Below are 20599 nucleotides of genomic sequence, written 5' to 3' on the forward strand. Positions count from 1 at the left end.
GATAGAAACATCATTGATGAGAGAGAATCACTGATTGGTTGCCTCCTGGCAGGCCCCACCCCTCCCCTCCACTGGGGATGGAGCCAGAAACCCAGGCATGTGCTCTGACCTTGAATCGAACCTGGTGCCTCTTGGTCCATGCTTTGAGGCTCAATCTACTGAGCCACACCAGCTGGGCTGATAGTCGTTCTTGATGTCACCGTGGCCTGAGAGTGACTCTTTAGGGTGTGAGTAAAATAAAACCCCCTCCTCTTTCTCTTCCTAATATTTATTTTCAACTTTATTCACCCGAGTTTGTTTTTTTCTGAAACCTTTACAATTTGGTGTTGACCTGGAGGTGAGTCATGAAGCCTCCTTTTTTTTTCTTCTTTTTGTTAATCCTTCCCCAAGGATATTTTCCGATTGATTTTTAGAGAGAGTGGCGTGGGAGAGAGAGGAGAGAAAGGAATATCGATGTGAGAGAGACACATCCATTGGTTGCCTTCTATATGCACCCAGACCAGGGCCAGGGATCGAGCCTGCAACTGAGGTATGTGCCCTTGACTGGAATCGAAGGCAGGACTCTTCAGTCCAAGGGTTGATGCTCTATCCACTGAGCCAAACTGGCCAGGGCATGAAGCCTTTTTTAAAATCCGCCATCCTATCCCTGAGGGATCATGCCCTTTTAAGCCACGGTTACCCTTCATCTCCACCCCCAGGCTTTCTCCTGAGGCCCGTGTCCAGTAGGGGGCACTCACTTCTGGACATGGTTCCACTGAGATGAGCCAGAGATTCCACCGTGTCAAACACAGCTGCTTTCTCCTGCGGTCTGGGCACCACCAGCCATCCAGATAAAACACCTGAGAATCACGTAGGCAATTTCTCTGGGTCCTGGATACTGTCTCTTCAAAAAAACTCCTAAATTTATCCCTTTTCATTATTATTTTAAAATACATATTTTTATTGATTTCAGAGAGGAAGGGAGAGGGAGAGATAGAAACATCAATGATGAGAGAGAATCTTGCATCGGCTGCCTCCTGCACGCCCCACACTGGGGATCGAACCCACAACCTGGGCATGTGCCCTGACCAGGAATTGAATCGTGACCTCCTGATTCACAGGTCGACGCTCAACCACTGAGCCACACTGGCCAGGCAAATTTATCCCTTTTTATAGCTTTGCTGTCACCACTCCAGGGGAAGGAGAGCTGTGTAGTTCTGCTGGTTTCTAACCAAAATCATCTGGGGGGTCTCTTGAAGCCTTTCCACCCCATGCCAGGATCTTGGGGAGCACAGAGATTGAATTACTCCTCTAGGTAATTCCAATGTGCCTTCAAACACATTTAGATGCTTGACATGTTATCTCAATTCATCTGGACCACACCAGCATGAGGTGGGTACTTTAAACCCACTTATGGAAGGAAAAACCACAGTCTCAGAGATGCTAAGTAACAGGGGTTCTCAAACTTTTTAAACAGGGGGCCAGTTCACTGTCCCTCAGACCGTTGGAGGGCCGGACTATAGTTTAAAAAAAAAACTATGAACAAATTCCTATGCGCACTGCGGGCCCGGGACGCGTCGGCTGCTAAGCAGGACAGGCAGCGGCACCCGGCGGGCCGGATAAATGTCCTCGGCGGGCCGCATGTGGCCCACGGGCCGTAGTTTGAGGACCCCTGGACTAGGCTAAAATGAGAGCCAATAAATGACTGAGCTGAGACTCGAGTTTATCTGACTCCAAAATCTGCGCTGGTCTGAGTTCCCGCCCCTGACTTTCCATCCCCTTCCCCAGTGGTTCCCACACTGTAAGCTGATAAGTTGTAAGGATTTTGTGGGGTTTTTAAAACGCAGGTTTCGATGCCGAACCCACAGAAATTCTGATCCAACAGGATCAGACGTAAACCCAGGCATGTGCACTTTAACAAGCACCCAGGGATTCCAGAGCAGCACCTAGGATCATGCTCTGGCTACTTCATCAGACAGATTAACCTTCTCCCCTGAAATGCAAATAGGATCACGTCCATTTTCCTGCCAGCCCAAGTTTCCTTCACAGCAAAGTCCAAATTCCTGAGCATGGTGCGCGTGACCCCCGCGTGGCCGTCACTGTCTTCTTTGCCTCGCCGCCTGCCTCTGCCTCGCTTGCCTTCCTCACTCCGGTCACAAGGAACCACATGCTCGCTCTTCAGGGACAAAGCTGAGCCTTTTTCAGTTTTTATTTTTAAATATATTACATACATTTTTATTGATTTCAGAGAGGCAGGGAGAGGGAAAGAGAGAGCTAGAAACATCAATGGTGAGAGAGCATCATGGATCGGCTGCCTCCTGCATGCCCCCTACTGGGGACCGAACCCGCAACCCGGGCATGTGCCCTGACTGGGAATCGAACCCTGACCTTCTGGTTCATAGGTCGATGCTACCACTGAGCCACACTGGCCGGGCGAAGCCTTGCATTTCTTCATTCCCTCCACCATCAGCACGTGGGCACTGACACACACCAGCCACTGTGTGACTATTCCTGAGACAGAGTCCCCGCCCAACAAGCTGACAGGCTCGCAGAGCAGACAGAAAAGAGCGCGGTGACACTGGGTGCCTCAAATACCCGCCTGACCAGCCTACCCCCACGGGCGCTCCCTGACATCGGGGGCCTAAGCATGGGATGGAAGTTTGGCGATCATGTATACAGAGGACAAACGCCACTGGTCCCCTCTTCCCCAAATCTGAAATAAGTTCAATCAGAACAAAAGAATAGAGCACACGCCTGAGAAGTCTCATCCTAACTCACCTGCCATGAAACTGCCCCCACCCCCCCAAAAAAATCTGCCCTCTGCAGGGGGTCTTTTCACACCCTGTGACACCCAAGAGAGAATAAAATGTGAGACCGCTGGGACCATCAGCATCTGTGCCTAAGCCTGAATATGGACACAGTAGACAGGCAGCAACGCCATGGCCTTTCACATCGCGGGCTGAATGGATTCACACATAAATCGAGTGGCGTCGATTTCTAGCTCTGCCCCTGGACTGGACTCGCATAAATTCTCTCTCTTGAACCAAGACCAAACTCAATACTCATCCACCTAAGAGTATTTACAGACATATAGGACATCTGGTGCTAATACTTTTGGAAAGTCAGAAAGTCCCTCTCTTACCTTATTTAAAAAAATAGTAATACAAAAGGAAAGACAATCCAATCCCCAAAAGCTTTTGTAGAAAGGAGCTCAGCTCATCATTCTGGACCAAGGGAAGCTTAGAAGCGTGCAGAGTTCCCATGCGTAATGGGAATGGGCACTGAGTCCAAGATGCTAGTTTGTAAAACGAGCCTCTTTGTGGAAACTGGTTAAATTCCTGGGAAAACGAACACTCGGGTTCACAGCACATAACGTGTCCTTGTTTATTTACTTTTTTGTTAATCCTCCCCTGAGGATATCTTCCCCTTGATTTTTAGAGAGAGTGGAAGGGGGAGAGACATGGAGAGAGAAACATCGATGTGAGAGAGACACATTGATTGGCTGCTTCACGTATGCGCCCCAACCAGGGCCGGGGATTGAACCTGCAACCAAGGTACATGCCCTTGACCAGAATGGAACCTGGGACCCATCAGTCCACGGGCCGACGCTCTATCCACTGAGCCACACCTGCTAGGGCAATAACAAGCTCTAGCACCCAGAGTGGTAAGGTCAAAGGACCCAGGGGACCAGGAGAGCTCCCGCAGGACGGAGGCGGCCTCAGGTGACACCTGAGGGATGGAGGGATGAGGGGAAGCTGCACCCAGGGAAGGAAGCACTGGGTAGCAAAGCGCTGGGGCCGGGGAAAGCGGGGTGCTTTTAGGGCCCGGATGCCTTTGGGAAGGGGGGATGTCAGTCAGGCATGGCAGGAGGGCACTGGACTCCCCTGCAGCTCAGAGCTTCTTGCAGAACAAAGCAAAGCAGCTCGCCAGGCTCCAAGAAAGACTCTGCTCCATGCAGAGAACAGCCTCCTGTCGCCAGCCTTCAGGTGAAGTTCAGGTTCAAGATGCGGAGCGAGCATGGCATCATCAGGCTTTGCGAAATTCAGAAACAGGTTTAGTTTTTTGATGCGTGAAATCAATAGGGAGATTCCACGCCAGCAACATGTTCACTGGAAAGTGCCCCCCCTCCTTTGGGGGTGCCTGTGGGGGGTCCTGGGGAGCACACCGAGACCTGGGGACTAGGGTCTCCCCGGGGGGAAGGGGACAGGAATGGACCAAGGTCTGGTTAAGAGTTTGCGATGGGCGAATCCAGAGAGAAGCTGGAGCTGTGGAGGGGACACAGCATCATGTGAGCCAAGTCTGTGAGGGGCGGCCGGGATGCAGGATGTGCGTCTTCCCGCCGCTCATGACGGGGCACAAGACAGTCTGTGGCAGCCGTGGGCAAACTAAGGCCCGCGGGCCGGATCCGGCTGTTCTATCCGGTTCTCTTGCTCTCCCCTCCGCTCCTTGACTTTGAATTTATATTAGTTCACACAAACACTCCATCCATGCTTTTGTTCCGGCCCTCCGGTCCAGTTTAAGAACCCATTGTGGCCCTCGAGTCAAAAAGTTTGCCCACCCCTGGTCTATGGTCATCAATCTGCATGGACCATTTCCAGCCCATTCCACAGGGATGCCCCGATAGCTGAAGCCCAGTGATGGAAGAGTCTCGAGGTGCTGGATGAAACGGGGCAAAGTACGAAGGCAGGACTGATGGCGATACAGCTGAGCCCGGAGGACACAGTGGTGCGGGCTCGTCCGCTCCATGGAGGGACGCGGGTGTGGACAGTGTGAATGTCATGCACTGCTCCCCCTCCCCCCCGCCTGCAATGGGCAGCCCTGACTTGAGCCAAAAATAAGAAAAGGGTCGGCGACACCTGGATTGGAACCCAGCTTGACCCCTTAATAGATGTGTAAGTTATTTAATAATTCTGAATCTAGGCCTGGCTGGTGTGGCTCAGTGGTTGAGCATTGACTGACCTATGAACTGGGAGGTCATGGTTCAATTACCGGTCAGGGCATATGCCCGGGTTGCGGGTTCAATCCCCAGTGTGGGGCGTGCAGGAGGCAGCTGATCAACGATGCTCTCTCATCATAGATGTTTCTATCTCTCTATCACTGTCCCTTCCTCTCTGAAATCCATAAGAATATACTTATTTTTTAAAAAACATATTTTATTGATTTTTTTACAGAGATGAAGGGAGAGGGAGAGAGAGTTAGAAACATCGATGAGAGAGAAACATCGATCAGCTGCCTCCTGCACACCCCCTACTGGGGATGAGCCCGCAATCAAGGTACATGCCCTTGACTGGAATCCAACCTGGGACCTTCCAGTCCGCAGGCCGACGCTCTATCCACTGAGCCAAACCGGTTAGGGCCATAAGAATATATTTTAAAAAATAATTTTGAATCTATCATTTCATCTGGAAAATAAAAATAATATCTGCTTTATTGTATCTAGTGACCAAAATAAACTGATGAACAAAATAGGAACAGAGTCATGGATACATAGACAGACTGACAGCTGTTGGGGAAAGGAGGGGGAGGTGGACTAGGGATTAGGTGAAGGGATTAGCCAAAGAACATATATACAGAACCCATGGACACAGACAGCAGTGTGTTGATGGCCAGAGGGAAAGGGGGAACGGGGACCCAGTGGAGATGGGTAAACAGGAGGGAAAGGGGGACACCTCTAATAGCGTCAACAATAAAATAAAAAAAAATAAAAATGAAAAATAAATTAAAAAAAGAATCAGTGAGATAACATTAGGCACCTGCCAGGGTTCTTATTCCAGCATTAAGAAGGGTTCAGCAATCTGGAGAAAGGCTGTGCGTAGATTAAATAGGAGTCCAGAGACGAAAGATAATTTTGAAAGGCATTGGGGGTCAGAGGAGCCTAGCTGAAGGAGCTAAGTTCTCCTTGTCTCAGGACCCCTTGCTTTTTATTAACATAATTTGTCCTAAGGCAAGGGGGCAATATACACTTCAAAGGGTAGGCTTTCATACAGAAGCATTGTAAGAATGGGGAATAGCCTACGGCTGTTCAGGTGTTTGGCCAGTAGGAGGCAATAACATGTAGATTAAGATGCCCTGAGCTGTCTGGCAGCAAACAATCATCCTATTCAGGTTTGGGGAAATGCCTTTAGCCATTCCCAACAGGTGATAACATATGTGACTCAGCCCTTGTTGAGTCCCCAAGTTCCATCAACCTTTTGATGAAACTCTTGCTATTATGACATGCTGGAACTGGCTTCAGGCAGGCACCTTATATGGTAGCTGGCATATTGTAGGTATATGAAAAGTGACAGATGTAACAGTAAAATGAAATAATGTATTAGCATGGTCATTTGTGATGGGTCACAGCCAACCCCCACCTGAAAGTCTAGTTCCAAGTCCCTTAACTAATCAGACCTGGATGCCAGGATAATGTGATAATCAAATGAAAATAGAATAGCTGGCCGACTCTCCCCTCAGCTATTAGTAAGACAAGAAAGCATCTGCCTCAGAGCTGGGGAAGCAAAGAGCCCAGCCTGCAGTATTTCCAAAAGCGCGCTCAGGATTAAGTACTTCATTTACAACACGGGACAAGCTCGGCTCATCCCATGCACTGGATGTCACCATTATTGATGCAAAGAGATTACAGTGGGAGTTCAGCTTATAGATGCACGGATAATCAATGTTCCATGCTCTATAAAAGCAAAACACAGGAATAATGACCTGTGAATAGCTCCTACAATGATTATTTCTAATTCAATGGAAAAGAGAGGCTCAAAAATCTCATGCTACCTCTCTGCTAAGACAGACTGGCTCTGCGGGATGTCACTGATTGTGTTACTGTTATGATAATGACTATTGTATTGCTCTCAGATACTTCCCGGTGTTTGACTGGTCCTCTCCCAAGCCATGCTTTTCCTAACCATGTCCATACAAAGGATATGAACAGGCAAGTCACAGATGGAAGAGTAGACACAGCTCATAAACATGGGTGAAGAGTTTCAACCTTACTCATAACTGAAAAAAAACCCAACCAAACAATAAAACACCACTTTTTCATCATCAGATTGGCAGACAAAGGATTTGACAATACACTGAGTGGTCAGATTATGATGATCTCTGAACGCATAATAATCTGGCCACTCAGTGTATATCCTATATAATAAAAGGCAAATTGTCCCCTCGACCAGGAGTTCAACCAGCAGGCAGGCCTGCCAACTGCCCATGTCCCCTCCCCGTGGCCAGGCTGGCCGAACCCCACCCATACACGAATTCATGCACTGGGCCTCTAATATATATATGAGAGAGAATCATTGACACACACACACACACACACACACACACACTCAGTGTATACTACAATGTTGGCAAGCGTGGAGAAAACAAGTAATGTGACATCTTCTTAAAAAAATATTTTTATTCATTTCGGAAAGGAAAGGGGAGAGAGAGATAGGAACATCAATGATGAGAGAGCATCATGGATCGGCTGCCTCCTGCACACCCCCTACTGGGGATCGAGCCCACAACCCGGGCATGTGCCCTGACCGGGAATCAAACCGTGACCTGCTGGTTCATAGGTCAACACTCAACCCTAATCCTTGCAGGCTGGGCCACCTGGGCTTTCTTTTTCCTCTTCACTCCCTCGGTCCATGTCCCGCTTCCCTCAGGCTGAAGGGCAGCTCTGTCACTGTGGGAGGCCCTTCAGGCCAGGGCGGCTGAAACAGGCTCTCAGGGGAAAGCACAGCTGTGCTCTCTGTCCTCAGCTCTATTTGGATCATCAGAATGGCTGTGCCCGTACGGGTTCCATGAACTCTTTGAAAAATATATCCCACACTCAAATAAACTTTTTTTAGCGAACAAACCTGGCGACAGGAAATGTCAACAGCACTAATCATATACGTTTCATTAAAATTAATAGTTTGAGGTAATTAGCTTCTGCTACTTCCTCAAGTGGTAATTATGGACTATTAGGAAGTGTCATGATCGCTCCCATTTCCTCCTTTTGAACATTAAACGCTAAAGATAAAATACTGTCTTTAAAAGAATCTTTGAGCCCTAGGCAGTTTGGTTCAGTGGATAGAGCGTCAGTCTGCAGACTAAAGGGTCCCGGGTTCAATTCCAGTCAAGAGCACATGCCCAGGTTGCAGGGGCGTGCAGGAGGCAGCTGATCAATGATTCTTTCTCATCATTGATGTTGTTTTTTTTTTCTCTCTCTCTCCCTTCCTCTCTGAAATCAATTAAAAATATATTAAGAAAAATAATAACCTTTGAGATTTTAGCTATGGGAATAGAATCAGTACTTTCAGGGTACTAAGCTAACCAAATATCTCGTAATTCAGGAAATTTGAATTTTACTTGACTCAATGGTGAAATACGCTAGTATGTGTCATTTCATATGAGAATACAGTTTGGAAGAATATACATATCTGAATTTAAATGTTTGAGGACTTCTCTTTTCCTTCATTTAAAATTAAGCTTTTATCTTCCATTCCCCATTATTATGAAGTTATTCATGCCATGTTAGGAAAAAATCACGTTAGTTATACTATTTCATCTTAGCAATTCTTCAGTTTTCTTTTTCTAACTAATTTCTGGAGGATAGTCTGTAAGTAAATAATCTATTAACTTCAGTTTCCCCTCTCATAATCCCGTTATCTCCCAAAAGTGCACTCCCCCATGGAGGGATAATACATTGATCTGGATAATACATAGTATCTCAATGAACAGTATTATTCCTGTATTAGATACTTGTTTTTTTAAAAAAATATATTTTATTGATATTTTACAGAGAGGAAGGGAGAGGGATAGAGAGCCAGAAACATCGATGAGAGAGAAACATCAATCAGCTGCCTCCTGCACACACCCTACCAGGGATGTGCCCACAACCAAGGTACATACATGCCCTTGACCGGAATCGAACCTGGGACCCTTGAGTTCACAGGCCGACGCTCTATCCACTGAGCCACACCGGCCAGGGCTAGATACTTGTTTTTACATGGAAATTATTGCCCATTAAAAAAGAGTAGCTGGCCTGACTGGTGTGGCTCAGTGGTTGAGCATCGACCTATGAACCAAGAGGTCACTGGTTCGCCGAAACCGGTTTGTCTCAGTGGATAGAGCGTCGGCCTGCGGACTGAAGGGTCCCGGGTTCGATTCTGGTCAAGGGCATGTACCTTGGTTGCGGGCACATCTCCAGTGGGAGGTGTGCAGGAGGCAGCTGATCGATGTTTCTCTCTCATCGATGTTTCTAGCTCTCTATCCCTCTCCCTTCCTCTCTGTAAAATATCAATAAAATATATTTAAAAAAAAAAGAGGTCACTGGTTCGATACCTGGTCAGAGCACATGCACGGGTTGTGGACGTGACTTCCCTGTTGTAACTAAAAAAGTACTTTATAGGGATATATCTTGAGATTATGCAAATATCCTGTGCTTCAGTACACTCTCACCTGCCAGTTTTATTTTACTTTATTTTTTTAATTGATTTTGGAGAGGAAGGAAAAGAGAGAGAACGATAGAAACATCAATGATGAAAGAGAATCATTGACCAGCTGCCTCCTGCACGCCCCACACTGGGGATGGAGCCTACAATCCGGGCATGTGCCCTGACCGGGAATCGAATTGTGACCTCCTGGTTCATAGCTCAATGCTCAGCCACTGAGCCACACCAGCTGGGCCCAACAGTAAAGACATCGCTGGGTTTGTCAATCTAACGCATGGTAGGTAGATCAAAGTTGATGTGGATAAAAGGAAAAACCCGTAGTTTAAGAAAAGGATGAAAAGCGGATTGTAAGCTCGTCTTTATTTTGGAGCAAAGTGCGATGGAGCTTAGAAGGGGCTGCAAACACCAGCTGTGAACTTCTGCCCCTTAATTAGAGGAACAATAGCTGGCTGACTTGGTGCTCGATTACATCACAGATGCTCCTGGATGAAGGGCACTTGCAGGAACATATTCTGTGCTCACAGAACCCTTTCACGTCAGACACCACAAGTGTCTTCATTGGGCGGGTGAGGAAAAATGTGGCCCCGTAAAATCAAGAAACTTGCCCAAGATCTTACATCTCCCAATGGCCCAGCCAGATTCACACCCAGGTAACTCCGCCCTGCAGTCCATGTCCTTCGTCTCTAATGTGAAAGGCAGGCAGGGGAAGTGGCGGGGGAACGTGGCTCAGTCACAAAAGGAATGAGGAGAGCCTTTCCCCTGGTGTCACTGTACCTGTCCCCCATCCCTTGAGGGACCATCTAATGACACCCTTGGAACTTGGGTTTTTCGTTGAGTTCTCGGTGAAAGGAACCAGAGAGTAGATAATATCACGGGGCCAGAACAGCTTGTTGTTGCCAGAAAGCAAGGCTGCTCTCAGATACGTGGACTAGTGCCCAAAAGTACAAGACAGCTCGCTCTAGCCAAGTAATAACAATACAGGCATTAAAAGAAAAAACAAACAAACATCACAATGATTAAAACCTACTGCAGCCAGTTGAGTCTGTTAAGTAGCTATAAGGTCATGACACTAAATGAGCAAATACAAAATCCGAGGAGGTGGCTGTCAGTGCATACAGAGGTCCCTCAACGCTGTCTTCTATACCTGGTATCTACAGATGAACCAAATTCTGCATGTCCTATACTGGAGCTGCAAATAGGTCACTAATGTAGCTACATCTACAGATGTAGTTTATTATTTTAAGTAAGAAAATAATGCATCAGAGGAAGAGATTCAGAACACAAAATATGTGAAAATTTTAAAATAGAGAAATCAGCTTTTTTCATAGAGAAATTAAGGAATTTTGAAAGTATATGTAAAAAGTGTGTGTGTGTGTGTGATGCTTGCAATACTTTCTGTGGCCACACCCTGGTGCTCCGGGCCACCCCTTATTGGAGAACCACTGTGATAACTTATACATGGGTGACCCAGCCTAAAATATTGTACAGACCCAAGCCCATTCACTTTAGGAAGAAAATTCATGGCTTCAGGAATCATGGATTTCACATATGCACACAGAGTTGGTCCATTCCTTCCTGCTTCAGACCAAGTGGACTTCAGTTAACATGGATTTGGAGGTGTGTGGGCAAGAGTGAGCGGAACTAGGCCAGTAAGCCCCCGGGCATGGGGGCTGATTGAGGAGGATGAGGGGCGAACATGAGGAGGGCCAGAAGCAGGGCCTTCTATAATTATGATTACCGAGGGTAACATTAGTCTACTGCTGCTACCTGCACGGAATAGGTAACAAGCATCCAGCAATACGATTAAAAGATAATGATAACCCACCAATATTTTATGTTTACTCAGCTTGCCTAGTGAGATTTGGCAGAAATGAACTGCCAAGTTGTTATGGGAATTGGGCCTGGGGTGGAGGAGGAGCAGGGTGAGAGCAGTTCTGTGTGGATTTTTCAGGAAGGTGTGGTCAAGAAAAGCCCTCTTCTAGTAGATGTCTAGTAGTGCCGCCAAGGAGCGGGCGAGTAATAATCCAACAAAAGTGATATGGACAGGTGAGACAGGTGTAGGTGCAAAATACAAAAAGGACACCGCCCCTCCCCCCACCCTCGTGAAAGGCTGGGCGTTCCGCTGTGAGCAGGTGTTCTGCACCTGGGCAGCACCCCGAGGTAAGTTCCAGTGTTTCTACGGGTCCCTGGGATGTGATGCGTAGGAAACCTCACAGTACACAGTCATCTCTTGAAAAAATGGTATAAAATTATAATCAGGGGCACTAGTAAATCATAAAATAGCCAAGCCATGGCACATATGCAATCTAAACTGGCAGAATAAGCCATTCTTTAAAAAAAAAAAATCTATATATATATAAAAGTCTAAGCGACTGGACGACTGGCTGGTAGCTATGATGTGCACTGACCACCATGGGATAGACTCTCAACACAGGAGCTGCCCCCTAGTAGTCAGTGCACTCCCACAGCGGGAGTGCAGCTCAGCTGACAGATGGATACCAGACACTGGGCTCACAGCTGGCAAGCTCAGCTACAGTGGTGTGAGCCTCTCCCACGGACACTCCCCCTGCAAGCCCGAGCAGTGGGCGGCGGGGGGGAGAGGGGGGAAGGGACAGGCACAGCGGTACCAGATGAGTGGGAGCCGCACAGCGCCCAGCCCAGGCTCGGGCTCCTCCCTGGCTGCCTGCCGCTTTTGCACACTACTTCATGCTGTGCGGGATTGATGCCGACAGCAGGCTGGAGGACCTAGGAGCTGGCGGGGAAGGCTGGGCTGCGGTGCACGGAGGTCCACTGATCCCAGCAGGCCAGGCCAAGGGACCCCACCAGTGCATGAATTCATGCACTGGGCCTATAGTGTGTGTGTGTGTGTATATATATAGATTTCAGAGATGAAGGGAGGAGAGAGAGATAGAAACATCAATGATGAGAGAGAATCATTGATCAGCTGCCTCCTGCACTCCCCACACTGGGGATCAAGCCTGCAACCCGGGCATGTGCCCTGACTGGGAATTGAACCAGTGACCTCCTGGTTCATGGGTTGATGCCCAAGCACTGAGCAACGCCGGCCGGGCTGAATAAGCCATTCTTTACTCCAATGACGCCCTGGAGCCCATCCAGATGTACTTTTCTAGCAGAAATTAAGAAAATTTGCCTCCTCAGGTAGTCAAGTGAGAGGGAGGTTTATATTTATAGGGACCGAATCAGCAATTAAAAACATACTGGGAAAGGAGGGAAGTACACAGAAACGCCGCCAGAAGAAACAAAGCAGTGGGTCAAGGTCATCTACTGAGGTCAGAGGACCTTGTTTCTGAGCCTAACAACTGAGGTTGGTTAAAAGCACTTTGGAGGGTAAGTGTAGAGCAGTTTTTATGTTATAGATTCATGTGGAAGTTATGATCACCGAGGGTAACATTAGTCTACTGTTAGTTCAGTCTTACAGCAGCAAAGTAATAAAAGGGGGAAAAGAAATAAAATAAGTCCGACAGAAAAATTATAAATAGGGCATTTTTTATAGGGAGATAACATTTTTTACTTTTATTTTAAAAATCTATTTCATTTATTTATTTTTTAAGAGAGAAGAAGGGAGCGGGAGAGAAAGATAGAAACGTCAATGATGAGAGAGAAACATCATCAGTCGGCTGCCTCCTGCATGTCCCGCACTGGGGATCGAGCCCACAACCCGGGCGTGTGCCCTGATCGGGGGGGGGGGGGGGGGGAAGGGGGGGTGCGGGGGGGATTGAACCAATGGCCTCTTGGTTCTTGGCTCGAAGCACAACCACTGAACACACCGGCCGGGCAGAAGGTAGTTTTTTAGAAAGACATAAACGTTGGGGAAAGACTGAGTGACGGTGTGACTTGAAGTAGATAAGATGAATTAATATGCCCTAACCGTTTTGGCTCAGTGGATAGAGCGTCTGCCTGCGGACTCAAGGGTCCCGAGTTCGATTCCGGCCAAGGGCATGTACCTTGGCTGCGGGCACATCCCCAGTGGGAGGTGTGCAGGAGGCAGTTGACCAATGTTTCTCTCTCATCGATGTTTCTAGCTCTCTATCTCTCCTCCTTCTTCTCTGTTAAAAAAATCAATAAAATATATATTTTTAAAAAAAGATGAATTAATGTATTTCGGAGGGCGAGCCCGGGATGAGAAGATCTTGGGAAGAGGCTGTCAAAACAGAGAAGCCGCTGACAGAGTTTATATTCTTTCAGCTCCCAGGAGTGAAGAGCTGCAAACCCAGAGGGAGTTTAATTGTAGCTTCCCAGTCATAAGATCTCAGCAGGCGGCGGCACTCTCTGTGAAAAGGACACCTTGAGGAGAAAGGCAGGAACAGAAAGCCAGGAGGCCAAGGAAAGGGTAACTGGAAGCTGAGCAGCACCTGCTCACTGGCGCCACCTTGAGGTGGAGCCTGGGGAAGTCAGGGCCAGGAAAGGGGTGAGGTGATGGATGGCATTCTGCACAGAGGGCTGTGTTGGGACTGGCATGCTGGGCAGAACATCTTCAGGTGGGCGCTTCCCCTCCTGGCCTACTCAGTGCCCGCGTACGCCCTGGGGTGCATCCCCAAATCGTGTCCCTCTTTTCCCAGGGGCATCCCTGCCAAAAGGAACCTGGGACTGAAGAACAGAGAAACTCACTCTCCTCTGTTGAGGGATTGGAGCGATGGCCAGGCTGCTCCGAGGACGAGGATGGGTGGAGCCGGGAGTCAGCCTGTTTATGAACTGGCAGCGCGCGGCTGAAGCCAAAGCTCCAGGGAGGCAAGTGACCCGGGGAGGACGGAGGAGGCTGCCAGAAGGAGCGACTAGATAAGAAAACGAAAACATGGAACATTAAAACAGAAGGGGCTGGGGCCGGATCTTCCAGAAACTGGGAGCCTGCAGATGCCAATGGACCAGACCATCTATCATAATAAACGCATAATATGCTAATTAGACCGGACAGCTGAACGACCTTCCAGATGTCCTTCCGGACATCCTTCTGGACGACCTTCCAGATGAAGCCAGGGCTGTGAGGGCCGAGGCAAGCAGCCATGGCTGCGAGGGTCGAGCCCCTTGCACGAATTTCATGTATCGGGCCTCTGCAGGGGTCCTCAGACTTTTTAAACAGGGGGCCAGTTCACTGTCCCTCAGACCGTTGGAGGGCCGGACTATAGTTTTAAAAAAAAAACTATGAACAAATTCCTATGCGCACTGCGGGCCCGGGACGAGTTGGCTGCTAAGCAGGACAGGCAGCAGCACCTGGCGGGCCGGATAAATGTCCTCGGCGGGCCGCATGTGGCCCGCGGGCCGTAGTTTGAGGACCCCTGCTCTAGTGTATATAAAACAGGACTCTGACCACCAAGTATAGCAACCTGCCTCGGAAGCCAACCTCTCACCAACAGCCAGCCCAGAAAGCCAGCTGTTCCGAGTCAGGCTGCCTTCCCTAGCGATCCTCTAGGGGGCTGAGCCGTGACTTCTAGAACCCGAATGGCCCTGGCTTGCTTAGCAAGTGCCAGCTTCCCTAATTTCTGTCCCCACTTCCGACCTGGGACCAACCAGAGTCAAACACGCACTCCCAGCCAGTCCCCCAGGATGCCACGCTGCCAGTGGGCAGGCCTCCAGCTTCCTCACGCCAACAGCTTCCCCTCAGGGCACCCGAACCTTCCCTTTTTGCTGCTGTAAAGGTTTCCCCCGCCCCTGCCTGCCTTTGAGACTTTGCCAGATGCAGGGGACGGTAGCTGACGGCCTTGTGATAGCAAGCTCCGAATAAATAGCCCCCGTTCTCCCGTGCTTGGTCCTTGTTTACCCCACAACTAAAATCGGGAGGAAGGTGATTCAGGAGAAGCGAGGACGTGGAAGGAGGGGGATCCTGACTCTGAAAGGAACGGGAGAGGATTAATATTTACATATTGCTTGGTAGGCCTTTTTATTTTATTTTATTGATTTAGAAAGGGAGGGAGAGGGAGAGAGAGAGAGAAACATCAATGATGAGAATCATTGATCGGCTGCCTCCTGCACACCCCCTCCTGGGGATCGAGCCCGCAACCTGGGCATGTGCCCTTGACCAGAATCGAACCCAGGACCCTTCACTCCACAGGCTGATGCTCTATCCACTGAGCCAAACCAACTAGGGTGGTAGGCATTTCTTGATGCTTTGTTATAGGTTTCTACAACTTACTAAAGCGTCATAGAACCTGGTGAGATAGATTTTTTTAATCTACCATTTTTAAGGGAAATGAAACTAAAATAGTCTTCCTAACCCTGCGGGGGGGGGGGGGGGGGGCAGAGTGGAGTCCAAGGCCAGTTTTCTCTTTTTGCGATGTCAGCTCTCCCCCCAGGCTGCTCTGACATCCCACGGTGGGTCTGACCACAGAGTATCGCCACGACGGTCTCACTAACTATTGTACCGCCTCGGGCAGGGCTCCGGTGCTCCGCACACAGGAGACGAACGAAATAACCAGATTCCTGTCTCACCCACATTTACAGATTGGTAAGCGGGAGCATGCAGATGTGAATCCAGACCTTTTGATGTCAAAGTCCATGACCATCTGCTGCACTGGGCTGACTTGGAGGAGTTTGCTGGCAGGTGCCAACATGATGCAGATATTAAACGTACTGACCTGAGGTGCTTACAAACAGAAAGCTAGGGGGTTGGGAAGTACATTTTAGTTACAAGGACAATGGCAAGGGATGCGACTGAGGGTCGGGAGGTCTGTGAGCCAGGCACCAAAGAAGGTGGAGAGAATCCTGGAAGTGAAACCATGACGTTTTCTTTCTTTTTTTTTAAAAAAAATATATATTTTAATTGATTTCAGAGAGGGAGGTAGAAGAAGAGAGAGAGAAATATCAATGATGAGACAGAATCATGGATCGGCTGCCTCCTGCGCGCCCTATACTGTGGACTAAGCCTGCAATCTGGGCATGTGCCCTGACTGGGAATTGAACTGTGACCTCCTGGTTCCTAGGCGGACGCTCCACCACTGAGCCACGCCGGCCAGGGAGAACATGATGTTGTCTACAATGACAAGGAGGGAGTGGACGATGCAAGAAAATTCCATCAGGTTCACATGAGGATGACTGAGAGAAGGCGGTGGAACAATGCACTGCCCCACCAGAGACTCGAACCCCAGTGGGGTACCAGGACCCACAGTTGCCCAACCATCAGAAGGTCCCTGGGACGAGGACAGACACACAGGAAGTGCCTACGGTAAGGCCGAGAATGTAGGACAGAAACAGGACGTAAGGGAAGAGGCTGTAGAAGACAGGAAGACCCGGAGGGGGCTGCAGTTCTAGAAAAGACGACGTGCAGAGGGATGGCGCCTAGTAGCCAAGTGGTACTCCAGCTACCCAGGGGAAAGGCTGGTAACCGAAGAGCATGTTCTGGAAGGAGGGGGGCGCTGTGTGGAGTCATCCGCTGAGTTACTGATTGAGACGGAAGAAGTAATTAGACCCAAATGCCAGGTGCGTGAGTTCAAAGTAAAAATTAAGATTCAATTATAGCTTCCCCCAAAGTGCACGGGGCATAATTCTAAAGGCTCCCTCTTTCCTGTCGCTGGCAATGCGCGCTAAAAGGTACGGGGTGTTCCGTCTTGAGAAAGTTATTATAGTTTAGCCTTTATAAAACTCCAAGTACCCAGCAGTCTCTTTTTTTTTCCTTCCATTTTTATTGATTTCAGAGAGGAAGGCAGAGGGAGAGAGAGAGAGAAACATCAGTGATGAGAAACATTGATTGGCTGCCTCCTGTGCGCCCCCTACTGGGGACCGAGCCCGCAACTGGGGAATGTGCCCTTGACTGGAATTGAGCCTGGGACCCTGCAGTCCACGGGCCGACGCTCTAGCCACTGAGCCATACCAGCTAGGGCACCAGCAGCAATCACTGTAGGGTGAGGTGAGAGGGCAGAACGTTCCCCTGTACAGGCCACTGGCCCCTTGTCCACATTACGTTGGGAGCTTCCGGGGAGAAGGGAATGACAATGGCTATTGTTCTATTGCTTTTATGATCCCAATACAATTTTTCTCCCAAATCCAGTCTGGGAAGTAAATACACTGAGGGACGCCTTCTGAACATGAAGGAATAAATCTATAACGTGTACTGACTTCTCTCCTGTACCCTTTGTTCTCCATATAATACAGTTGCCTGGTAACTAGACTCTAATATATCATGAGCTACAAAGAAAACAAATTCCAATTCCCTTTGCCAGACATTTTTTGTGTGTGCCAGACGTTCGACCCTCGAGGCAGAAAAGTCAGGATAAAAACTCACATGCACGTTACCGGGTGGTTGATTTTAAGCCAGAAAGGAGAGGCACTTAGACCGATGCTTCCCACGGGAGAAAATTATAACTGAAATTCATTATAAGCACTAATTCACAGTAACTTGTCATTTTGTGGTTGCCTTCAGTTTTTAAAAAATGTGTATATTTATTGATTTCAGAGAGGAAGAGAGAGGGGGAGAGAAAGAAACATCAATGATGAAAATCACTGATGGGCTGCCTCCTGCACGCCCCCTACTGGGGATCGAGCCCACAACCGGGGCATGTGCCCTTGACTGGGAATCGAACCTGGTTCATAGGTCCATGCATAACCACTGAGCCTCACTGGCCGGGCATGAGATGGTGTTTTGTGTTTTTTTTAACTTCCATTTGATGGAACAATTAGCACACTGTCCCCTGTCCATTCGGGGTCCTCTTTTTTGGCCGTCACAGAACAGACCAGAACCTCACAAGCAGAGGCTTCCAGAAGTGCGAACTGGTGCAGACTGTCATTTTGTCCCCCACCCCGCCCCCCCGTACAGGATCTGCCCAAATGGCAAAGTGAATGACATCACAGCTCATTTTTATTTCCTTGTCAAAATAAAGAGTCTCGGTGGACCCAGAGGCGAACTCCGGGGACCACATGCGGCTGTGACATCTCTCCACTGTCCAGGGCCCTCTGGCTCTCTCGCCCACCCCCTAAGAGAGAATTTTTGTTTGTTACCTCTTACCGACATTTATTTTGGCAATTTTTTTCCGAGAGCCCGTCCTCATCCTCTCCCATGATGTCCACGGCTGAGAATATCAAGGCCACGAGGATGGCGAAGCAGCAGACCAGGGCGAAGACCACGATGCACCTCTGCTGGGACTGTGGAGGAGAGGAGAGGGGGAGTGAGAAGGCTGTCGCCACAGGGCGCAGGATCGGACAGCTGCTCGGATGCCCGAGAATCCTCTGGGAAACAATTACTTCCCTCACAGCCGGAGAAGGGCTGCTCTGGGGGAAATGCCTCAGACCTTCCTGCTCATTCCTCCACGCTGACTTCCAACGCCCACACCGTGTGTGAGAGCCTGTTCAATAATTCAACCGCTGCATCAAGACTTCTGGACGAGTTAGCTCTTCTTCTTTCTCATCAAAAGCAGCCAAGCCCTGGCCGGTGTGGCTGGGCACCGTCACAGGCACTGAAAGGTTGCTGGTTCGATTCCTGGTCTACCAGGGATGTGACGTGAAGGAGGCAGCCCATCAATGTTCCCCTCTCACATTGATGTTTCTCTCTCTCTCCCCCTCAAAAAATCAATTTAAAAACATCTTTTTCCCCCCCCTAAAAAGTCATCCATTTACTATTGATTGATTGACTGGTTGGTTGTTAATCCTCACCCAAGGATATTTTTCCACTGATTTTTGGAGAGAGTGGAAGGGAGGGGGAAAAACAGAGAGAAACATGGATGTGACAGAAACACATTGATTAGTTGCCTCCTGGCTGAGCTCCGACCAGGGCCTGGGCCAGGGAGGAGCCTGCAACCACGGTACATGCCCTTGACCGGAATCAACCCGGACCCTTCAGTCCACAGCTGACACTGTATCCACTGAGCCACACCAGCTAGAGCTAAGAAATCTTTTTTTAAAAAAAAGCAGTCAAGAAGAGTTCCCTACAAGATCCATGATCGCAAATTAAAAATGAAACACACACAGAGGGGCTCCATAGTATTTTCTGGCTGCTGCTATGCCCACCGCCTCCCAAACTCTATGGTATCAACGTCCTTTCCCACAGACTCGGGGGAAGGCCCCTCACACGCCACGTGCACGCACAGCTGCTGTTTCCACACACGGGCAGGCACTACAGAAACACTGCTTTGTGGGCCCCGAGTGGAGTGACCTGTACGCGTATCTGCACACAGCACTGCCCTGAGCCACAGAGCAGCCACCTCGCACAGGGACAGTGCGGTGACCGTGGTCTCGGCTGGAGGCGAGCTGAGCTGAGTCAGGCTGGTCCTCAATCTTCCTCTGGCTTAGCCGTCAACAGCAACTGCTCTTCAAGCCTCCCTCCCTGCCACCTGCACCACCCGCTCCGAAGCAAAGAGAACCCTTCACAGACTCCTAAGCCACAGGATAAATGACTAGGGAAGGATGGGATCAGGGAGAGAGAAAGAGTAAGCATCGCTACCCTAAAAATAAAAGGCGAAACGGAGAGGCAACACGTATTGATTTGAGATCCAGTGTGGCTCAGGGGTTGAGCACTGACCTAGGAACCAGGAGGTCACGGTTCGATTCCTGGTCACAGGGGCACATGCCCGGGCTGCGGGCTCGATCCTCTCCAGGTATCAAGTACAATTCTGTAACACACCAGCTGGATGTTGCAATGTGTGTTTACCCCTAAAGGCAACTCTTCCGTCACCAAATATTGGATCCCCTTTACCCTGTGCAATCCCCACCTCCTGTCCCTCCGGTGACCGCCCTACTTTGTCTGGGTCTGTTGATATTTGTTCGCCTTGTTTGTTCATTTGCTGTTTCCAGTTTTTTCTTTTAGTGGAGAACACTATTTAGAAACCAAGATCTAAGTACTAAGCATGTCTGTTATTACTGGGGTATTGCCTCTCCCAGACCCTCCCAGTGCACAACGCTAGGAAATACACACACACACACACACACACACACACACACACACACACGCACACGCTCTCTCCCGTTTATTTTGACATCTGTCTCTATATATTAAAAACCTGAGTTCAGCCCTAACTGGTTTGGCTCAGTGGATAGAGCGTCGGCCTGTGGACTGAAGGGCCCCAGGTTCGATTCTGGTCAAGGGCATGTACCTTGGTTGCGGGCACATCCCTAGTAGAGGGTGTGCAGGAGGCAGCTGATCGATGTTTCTCTCTCATCGATGTTTCTAACTCTCTCTCTCTCCCTTCCTCTCTGTAAAAAGTCAATAAAATATATATTAAAAAATAATAAAATAGCCAACAAGTACAAATGATTATTAAAAAAAA

The 20599-nt window shown here is 48.9% G+C and overlaps 1 protein-coding gene across 6 annotated transcripts in view; it reads right to left on the reverse strand.

Moving 5' to 3' along the window:
• Positions 1 to 20599, reverse strand: part of PLD5 (phospholipase D family member 5) — a 190571-nt gene that overhangs the window by 102239 nt on the left and 67733 nt on the right. For 3 of the 6 annotated variants that reach the window (XM_080650947.1, XM_080650946.1, XM_080650950.1), the window contains exon 2: positions 18346 to 18482. In XM_080650947.1, the coding sequence (XP_080507073.1) occupies positions 18346 to 18482 (137 nt within the window). Of the gene's footprint in view, positions 1 to 18338; positions 18483 to 20599 lie in introns of all 6 variants that reach the window. The other 3 variants (XM_080650949.1, XM_080650948.1, XM_080650951.1) reach the window with 1 other exon arrangement.

The sequence above is a fragment of the Plecotus auritus genome, assembly GCF_963455305.1.
Source record: "Plecotus auritus genome assembly, chromosome: 14".
Taxonomy (NCBI): Eukaryota; Metazoa; Chordata; class Mammalia; order Chiroptera; family Vespertilionidae; genus Plecotus; species Plecotus auritus.